General features: G+C 35.4%; 1 protein-coding gene across 1 annotated transcript in view; it reads left to right on the plus strand.

The window, feature by feature from the left end:
- Positions 1 to 9,999, plus strand: part of RNF17 (ring finger protein 17) — a gene marked incomplete at its 3' end in the record, with an annotated part of 77,565 nt that overhangs the window by 58,609 nt on the left and 8,957 nt on the right. Inside the window, exons 22-24 of the mRNA XM_008568303.1 lie at positions 4,315 to 4,542; positions 5,194 to 5,344; positions 5,499 to 5,617. Coding sequence (XP_008566525.1) covers positions 4,315 to 4,542; positions 5,194 to 5,344; positions 5,499 to 5,617 — 498 coding nt within the window. The remainder of the gene's footprint in view (positions 1 to 4,314; positions 4,543 to 5,193; positions 5,345 to 5,498; positions 5,618 to 9,999) is intronic.

Raw genomic sequence — 9,999 nt, forward strand, 5'->3', positions numbered from 1 at the left:
CTCGGCGGGAGCGCCACCGCACTTCCCAAGCGGCGCACTAAAGCAGTGCGCCACCGGGCCGGCCCTACAATTCTATATCTTACAACAGAGACTTTAGCCTGGGGAAAGTTTCCTGTCTTTTGCAAAGTTAACATTTTTATATGTACTTTTAAGAAGTTAGGCTAAACCTGAAACTGCATGGCTTTGCCAGCTGGGCCCGGTGAAATATATTTGCTTTACAAATGTAAGTATACTCCACAGAGGACTTTATACATCCTGGTTTTAAAACTTACTACAAACCTACAGTAATCAAAACAATGTGGTACTGGCACAGGACAGTCTTTTCAACAAATGGTGATGGGGAAAACATGCACATCCACATGCAAAAGAATGAAGTTGGACCCTTACCTAACATCATATAAAAAAAATTAACTCAAAGTGGACCTGTGACTTAAATGTAAGACCTAAAACTGTAAAACTCTTAAAAGAAAAACATAGGGCAAAAGCTTAATGACATTAGATTTGGCAGTGATTTCTTTGATAGGCACCAAGGGCACAGGCAATTAAAAAAAAAAAAAAAAAGACCAAAAAAACTTCATGAAAGTTTAAAACTTTTATGCATCAGGAGACACTATTAACAGAATAAACAGACAACACACAGAATAGGAGAAAGTAATTGCAAATCATCAAATTAAAGGATTAATATCTAGAATATAGAGAGGACTCCTAAAACTCAACAACAACAAAAAAATCCAATTCAAAAATGAGCAAAGGATTTAAATAGACATTTCTCCAAAGAAGATATACACATGGCCAATAAGCACCTGAAAAGATGCTCAACATCTCTAATCATTAGGGAAATGTAAATTAAAACCACTATGAAATACCACCTCACACCCAATAGGACGACTACTATCAAAAAAACAGGAAAGTGTTGGCAAGGAAGTGGAGAAATTGGAACCATTGGTGGGAATGTAAAATGGTATACCCACTATGAAAACAGTATGGTGGTTTCCCAAAAATAAAGAATAGAATTATTGTATGGTCCAGCAATTTCACTTCTGGGTATATACTTGAAAGAATTGAAAGCAGGGATGTGCACCCATGTTCACAGCAGTACTATTCACATTTATGTGAAAGCAACTCAGATGTTCACAAGGAATGAATGGATCAACTAAATGTAGTTTATACATGCAGTAGAATATTATTTAGCTTTAAAAAAGGTCATTCTGACATATGCCTGCACATGGATGAAACTTTATTATCCTAAGTGAAAAAAGCCAGTCACAAAAAGACAAACAGTACATGACTGCACTTATATGAAGTACTTAGAGTAGTCCAAGTCATAGAGACAGAAAGTATAATAGTGATTGCCAGGGGCGAGGGGTAGGGGGTAATGGCGAGTTATTGTTTAATGGGTGTAGATAGTTTCAGTTTTCAAGATGAAAAGAATTCTGGAGATGGATGTTGATGATAGTTGTACAATATGACTAAATTCCTTGAAACGTACACTGAAAATAATATGATAGTAAAATTTTACATTATGTGTATTTACCGTATTAAATTTTTTAAAACTTTTTAAATCTTTTGGAATATTTTCAAAAACACATTAGTTTGGCTCCTCCTAGGGGACCCATGCAAGTGAGGGGTCCTGAAGCTTAAACTCCATTTAAGTAAATCCACCTCTGGTACTCTGGCAGCCTAAACCAATCTCCTTGCGCTCTGAAACCCACGTTCCTATTGTCTGATTGTTGCAATCGGACTGTTTGTATTGTATCTACTGCCCATCCTCAAATTTGGACATGAGCTTCCCTTGATCAGTGCCTGCCCTGATCACCTGAGGAATGAAAAGAAAAGAAAGAGAAATTCCAGTCAAGTGGAGAAATTGGAACCATTGGTGGGAATGTAAAATGGTATACCCACTATGAAAACAGTATGGTGGTTTCCCAAAAATAAAGAATAGAATTATTGTATGGTCCAGCAATTTCACTTCTGGGTATATACTTGAAAGAATTGAAAGCAGGGATGTGCACCCATGTTCACAGCAGTACTATTCACATTTATGTGAAAGCAACTCAGATGTTCACAAGGAATGAATGGATCAACTAAATGTAGTTTATACATGCAGTAGAATATTATTTAGCTTTAAAAAGGTCATTCTGACATATGCCTGCACATGGATGAAACTTTATTATCCTAAGTGAAGAAAGCCAGTCACAAAAAGACAAACAGTACATGACTGCACTTATATGAAGTACTTAGAGTAGTCCAAGTCATAGAGACAGAAAGTATAATAGTGATTGCCAGGGGCGAGGGGTAGGGGGTAATGGCGAGTTATTGTTTAATGGGTGTAGATAGTTTCAGTTTTCAAGATGAAAAGAATTCTGGAGATGGATGTTGATGATAGTTGTACAATATGACTAAATTCCTTGAAACGTACACTGAAAATAATATGATAGTAAAATTTTACATTATGTGTATTTACCGTATTAAATTTTTTAAAACTTTTTAAATCTTTTGGAATATTTTCAAAAACACATTAGTTTGGCTCCTCCTAGGGGACCCATGCAAGTGAGGGGTCCTGAAGCTTAAACTCCATTTAAGTAAATCCACCTCTGGTACTCTGGCAGCCTAAACCAATCTCCTTGCGCTCTGAAACCCACGTTCCTATTGTCTGATTGTTGCAATCGGACTGTTTGTATTGTATCTACTGCCCATCCTCAAATTTGGACATGAGCTTCCCTTGATCAGTGCCTGCCCTGATCACCTGAGGAATGAAAAGAAAAGAAAGAGAAATTCCAGTCTCCTAGCCTCTTTGTTAGACTCAACTGTATTGTATACATTGCCCACCACCCTTTATAAAATAAAAAATAATGTCGCCCAGGTAATCTAGCCCATGCCTACTTCAAGTCTCATGCCATTTCCTGTTAGCTTTCTATGTCAAAGCCACGTGTTCCTTTTGGTTCCTGCAATGTCTAGCTAATTCCTACTTACCCTTTTTAAATCTCAGCTGAAATGTCACCAGTCAGATAAACCTTCCAGCTCCCAGACTAGATTAGATTCTGTTGACCTCTACCCTTGTTCTTTTCCTTTGTAACTTTGATAATTTATTATTTGTTGAATTATGTAATCTCTTAGTATTGTTATTACTATTAACTCCATGAAGACAAGAGCCTTGCCTACTTTCTTCATTGCCATGTTTCTGGCATCTAGCACTACACTTGGCTCAGTATGTACCCAGGAAATGTTAGCTGAATGGAGGAAATATGATGGTACTTCAAAAAGTTTGTGGAAAGATTTGTATTATCTTTTAATTCTGTTTTTCCACAAACTTTTTCAAGTACCCTCATCAATATATAAATTTGAAACTCAGAAGTGAGACCTGGTTAGGTGATTCAGATGGGGTTAGCAGCATATAAATAATAAATAAATAATAGATAAATAATACCATGAGGATAAATGAAATCCTTGCTCATTATCCATTTCAATCTCTCTTGATGAAGACACAACCCTGAGAATTATCACTTACATGAAAGAAAGAGAAGTCTAAAAGATGGTAGATCAGGAGCTTGAGACTGAAGAAAAATCAGGAAACAAGAATGTATCTCAAGAAGCAAAGAGCAGCAAGTGCTGAGAGTTCAAGTGAGGGTGTCCATTGGATTTAGCAACAAAAATTGTTAGTAACCTTGGTTAGATAAATCTCAGCTTATTGTGAAAGAAATTAAGTTTTTCCTGTATACAAATAAAAAATAACATCTAATTATCTGTGGTTAGAGTTCAAACTTATTAAACAGTTCAATTTAATAAAACGCTTCATTTAATAATTTTGCTTCTTTAATATGTCTTAATAATATTTTTTTCACTTCTCATTGGCAAACGGATTGATACTTTTTAACCAAAGAGAAATATTCAATATTCAAATATTGTCAAACTCTGAAATATTCTCCTTTGTGAGTATGAAATATCAATGGGAACAGTTGAAGTTATGAGTGAAGTTGGTATTTTTAAGTGTCTTTTTTAAATAGAAAGTTTTGTTTTTAGCTTTTTTTCTTTTTGTGCTTATGTTGGTGTTGATTAAGACCTCTTTTTCGGGGACTGGCTGGTTGGCTTAGTTGGTTAGAGCGTGGTGTAGTAACGCTGAGGTCAAGGGTTTGGATCCCTGTACTGGTAAGCTGCCAAAAAAAAGCTTTAAAAAAATGACAAAAGTTGTTATTAATATCAAAACTGGGAAGCAGTAAATCATAGCTAAAACTTGTTCACCTCTATACCTAAGCAAATACAAACCTAAGTGTTTTGCAAACTATTCTTTTTGCTTTACCTTTTGTTATTTTTCAGATACACCATCAAAAATAATTCTAAAAAGCATATTGAAGTATGGGATCCTTCTCCAGAAGAAATTATTTCAAATGAAGTAAACAACTTAAATCCTGTGCCTGGAAAATCCCTACCCAATGAGAATTTCCAGTCACTTTACAATAAGGAACTGTCTGTGTATATCTGTAATGTAATATCTCCTGAGAAGATTTATGTTCAGTGGTTATTAACAGACAACTTACTTAACAGGTATAACATATAAGGAAAACAAATATTGCATATGATTTTATTCTTTCTGTATTTTGTTTCAAAGATCTTAAAAGTAGCCAAATTATTTCAACTAAAATATTCTCTAGTTAAAAGTATTAAAATAGTATTTCTGTTGGTTCTTTTTACTGTATTTATTCATTCCAAATACTTATTGAGCACCTACTATATGATAGTATTTTAGATGTTAGGGATACATTGGCAAAAACATGGACAAGTCTTTGCTGACCTGGAGATTAAATTCTAGTAAAGAGAGAGACAGCAAATAAAACTTTTTGTGTGACAGATGATGATGACAAGAGAAAAGTAAAGCATTTAGGGAGGAAGGCAATCTCAGGATGGCCAAGGAAGACCTCAAAGACATAGTGACACTTGAAATGGGCCCTGAAGAAAGAGGGAGGGAGTAAGCCATGTTGGTATCTGAGGGAAGCTCATCTCAGGCAGAGGGCAGAGCTAGTTCAAAGACCTGAGGTGGAAACATGCTTGGTATACTCAAGGAAGAACAAGGTGTTCAGTTTGGCTAGAGTGGAGTGAGCCAGGGGGTTTAGGGGGCAAGAAGAAATCATGTGGCCAGAGAGTTATGTATTATAAGAAAAGGTTTAGAAAGTTAATTTTTTTTTTATCTCTATATAGTTTAGAAGAAAAGATGATAGCTGCTTATGAAAACTCAGAATGGGAACCTATTAAATGGGAAAATCGTATGCACTGTGCTGTTAAGATCCCAGATAAAAATGAGTGGAGAAGAGGCCAGATCATCAGAATGGTTACAGACACATTGGTAGAGGTAAATGCAGAGTTAAAAATGTAATCATGAACATAAGTGCACTTTGTGTTTTTTCCTGTAGTTATTTAATCCAAATTTTATTATGCTTTGCAGTTTGCAAAAAAACATTTTGAAGTGTTGACTTTCCATAGACTTAAAGTTGTTGTTTTCATAGGTCTTGCTGTATGACGTGGGTGTTGAACAAGTGGTGAATATTAACTGTTTAAGAGAACTTCAAGAAAATCTGAAGACAATGAGAAGGTTATCTTTGGAATGCTCTCTTGTTGATATAAGGTAGTTTTTAGCTAAGTAAATTTTTTCATCACTGACTATTATTTTAAATACTGTTCTTTTGGGATTGGTTCTTGTCAGTTTTAATTTTGCTAATGTTCTCTGTAATTTTTATAAAATGTAGTTAATTTAGGGTTCTAAGTAGAGGGAAAGGTAAACATTTGGAGCACCTAAATTTAGTGGCATTAGGAAATAGAGATAGGTGACTATGAAAGGTACCTAAAAAGAATTCAGATTGTTGAATATAAAACTCACTTTGAGGAACAACAAAGACAGAAAGAAATAAAACGTTTTTCATAAGTTTAGAATTGCAAGGAAAGCTAAAAATATGTAAATTACCAAAAAGAGTCAATTATAGAGGATTCTGGGAAAAAGGCATGGCATAGTTTTTGTCTGCTGGAATCCCACTATAAAAACAGAGCAACTTGGATAGTAAAATTAAAAACTACACAGTCAACATCTACAACAAAAGTAGTGACAAGTCACCCATGTGACCCCCCCAAATATGAGTGGGTGGAGCTCATCATGAACCAGGATCTTTATGGAGGGAAAGCTGCCTGGGATTCTGACAGCTCTGATAGTAGGAACTGGCCACCATGTTTCACTGGAGCTTGGAGGACAATCTGAGAGTAGCAGCCAAAACTGAGAAAGGAGTAATGCAGGATGAACTTGTAGCTGAATGCCAGAGGTCTGTGATTGCCAAGCTTCCATGACACTGTAACCTTCTTAGCCATATAACCTTTTAAAAGTAACTGCAGAGAAACTACTGGGAAGAGAGTTCAGCTTGAGTAAGACAGACAGTGGGGCAAAGGAAAGAAGAGATCCAGGTCCTAGTAGGGGAGGGGAGCAGAGGTGCTGGATCTCACAGTATGAGGCCATATTCTCTGTCACTTGGGGAAAACAACTCTAGAGCCATGAAGCTATAAAATCACTTGTGATCCATTCTCCTAAAAGGATAGGAAATTTTATTTCACTTAAAACATGAGCAAAAGAAAGGATTTCAGTCTAATCCTATGCAAGTTAATATGAGAGAAAAGAAAATAGGGAGTTGAATAATATCCCTAGAGGCAGTGAAAATCCACCAAAAAGACATGCCCACAAGACAATCAAACTGTATGTAACCTAATATTTCAAAATGAACTAATAGAAGTTTAGAAAATGATAGATGCTGTGAAAGAATAACATAAAACAAATTTTTAAACTCAGAAATAAGATAGTGAAAAAGGAAGGTTTGAAGAGATGACAGAACTCAGAAAAGAATTAGAAATAAAATCATACCATAAATGCAGACTAAACTAGAAAAAATACAAAAGCAAATAAAACACCATGGATAAAGCCTTAAGAGAAAGAAAAGGTAGAAAGGAGGAGAGTTTTTAAAATTTAAAAAACAAACAAAAAACCCCCAGAGGATTCAAAAGAAAACAAAAGATATCTAAAATAGACCAAAAAAGATTCAACATAAGTGTTAGTGGCATCCTGAAGAAGAAAACTAAAAGTAATAGAACGAAACAAATGCAAAAAACTGCAAGAAAGTAAATGAAATACTATTTAAAACTATGAGTTACCTTCAAAAAATTTATGGAAAGATTCATAATATCTTTTAATTCTATTTTTCCATGAACTTTTTGAAGTTACCTTACCTTTGTTGAAAGGGCACACTCCATATCTAGGAATGCAGTTTAGAATGGCCAACACTGAGAGATAATTAAGTAAAATTATTGGTTCATAAGGGAAAGAAAAGCACAATGTCATCACCCGTGCTTTATGCCAGAAGTTAATGGAGTAACATATTGAAAGTAGTCAAAGAAAGAAAATGGCAAGCTGTGGATTTTATATCGAGCCAGACCAACCTTTAGGTATAAAGACCATAGACTGATATATGATCATTTGGGAAATCAGGGATTATTGTTTCTAGGAATGCTCCTGAGAAATCTATAGGAGAATAACCTTCCAATAACCAAAAAGACATGAGAGATTTTGATGTAAGGACTGGTGGTTAACACTATGTTTATTTTGCCTATGAAATTAAGATTAAATGATCATTATTAGGGAAACCGTATAGCACATAAAATAGATAGGGCATAATTTCAAAAATGGGAAGAAGACGGGGTGAGAGGGGAGTCTATATTAAAAGTTGAATAAACTTGCTTTTTGCTTTATTGGTATTACCATTATTAGGGAAACCGTATAGCACATAAAATAGATAGGGCGTAATTTCAAAAATGAGAAGAAGATGGGGTGAGAGGGGAGTCTATATTAAAAGTTGAATAAACTTGCTTTTTGCTTTATTGGTATTAACTAGGAGTAAGAGTACTTTCAATAAGGTGGGGGAAAGAAAAGAGATTACTAACAATATTGATTTAATTTTAGAACTATGTTAATATTTTATATAAACAAATCAGTAAAAGTGTTAAGGAAAAATGAAATTAATTGTGAGCAGTGGTAGTGCAGCCTCTTAGAAACTTCAAGTGACTTTAAAACACAGTAAGTTGACTATACATTTTTGCTGGACTATATTCTAAGGACAAAAAATATCTACCCCCTACCCAGAAATATTAGCTGTTTTCATTAATCCCAAAGTTGATTGTAGTATTCATATTGGTATTCTGAAGCTATTAACATGTATTGTAGGATAAATCAAAATAGTAATTACATGTGACTAAGAACTGGTTAGGTTGACAAAGATGTAAAATGAAGGTTAATTTACCCTGTAGTCCTAGTTTTGAATTAGAAGTGTCAGTACAAACTTAGGAGGCATTTTAATTGCAAAAAATATATACTTTTTAGCGTAGTGACATGCATAACCCAGCAGCAGTGCACAAATTGTAGTCTTTAAATACCATTGCCCACTGAAAGAAATTAGTGCTGCATGGGAAAATGTCTGATCCCAGGTCTTGGAAAAGAAATGTACAATGTGAGCCTAGAATATCTTGTCAAAGATAAACAAGAAGACAACAAATATAGCAAAAACAAAAACAAATATAAAAAATTATTGGAATTATAACAAAAGGATTCAGTAGCCAAACTGATAAACTTCCGCTGACCAGAGATCAGACGATTTGAGAACCAGTAGGAGGACAATTACAATTTTAAAGCATTCGATATGCTTAAATTTATAAGTTCATAGTGATGAACTTGTTGGTCACCATTAGAGGGTTCAAAGGAAGCACCTCATTATTCTGAAAAGAGGTAAATGAGGGAAAGGAGCATTTGTCTTGCTTTTCCTGTGCAAGCTATACTTTAGGATAATCAATAGTTGATAAGGGAAAGTTGTTCTTTATAACTCTATCAGAGATCCCAAGCATGTCAATCTCTATCTATTCGTTGACCATATCAGAATTATCATGCCCCATGTGCCCCGAAGAAGAAGGTATTGCCAGCTGAAACAGAGATCAGCATTTTCAGCCCAAGCTCCCACTACCTGAGCTGGAGGAGCAGGACAGGCGCAGTGTCCTTACAAGACCTTTCTGCTTAGAAGGGCTTCCGTAGGTTGGCACTTGCTGTTTTTCTCTTGAACTGATTATGAAACTATCTTTTTATACACCTAAATAATTGGCTTTTTTACCTAAATACAGAATTTTACATTTATTCCTGTCAAATTGCATCTAATTGGTTCTGAAATTCAAATATTGATCTGTTACATTCAGCGTCTAGGCTGTCCTTTCTAATGTATTATCTGTAAATTTGAAAGCATACTTCTGTCAGAGGTAGTAGTCTACAGTTTGTGGGCCAAATCTAACATACAACATACACTTGGCCCACAGAATTTTTTTAAATTTTGAAATATTAACATTTTTAAAACCAGTGGATATCACATAAAAGTTTGAATTTCTGACTTTATTGACAAAAATGAGAATATCTAACAGAGGCGGAGAGTACAACAGTGGTTACCAGAGACTGGGGAGGGAAGAGGGAAAGGGAAAACAGGGGGAGGCTGGCGAATGGGTACAAAATTACAGTTAGAGAGGAGCAGTGAGTTCTGATGTTCTGTGGCACAGCAGGGTGACTATGGTTAACAGTTAAGTTTTGTGTATTACATAGCAGCTAGAGCAGAGACTTTTGAATGTTTTCACCACAAAGAAAAGATAAGTGCATGAGGTGAGGGATGCACTGACTACCCTGACCCCATCATCATACAACATATGTATTTATCAAAATATCAGATTGTACCCCATAAAATTACAATGTCAATTAAAATAATTTTTTAAAAAAAATAAGACTGTCTAGTCATTGAAGTTACGTGTTGCCGAAAATAATTGGCCTTCCTTGTAGAGGTTCAAAACAGTCATTAATTTTGTAGAATAAGGGCCGGCCCAGTTGCGCACTGGATAGTGCGCCGCTTGGGAAGCGCGGCGGCGCTCCCGCCCGAGGGTTCGGATCCCACA

The sequence above is a fragment of the Galeopterus variegatus genome, unplaced genomic scaffold (assembly GCF_000696425.1).
Source record: "Galeopterus variegatus unplaced genomic scaffold, G_variegatus-3.0.2 Scaffold395, whole genome shotgun sequence".
Lineage (NCBI taxonomy): Eukaryota > Metazoa > Chordata > Mammalia > Dermoptera > Cynocephalidae > Galeopterus > Galeopterus variegatus.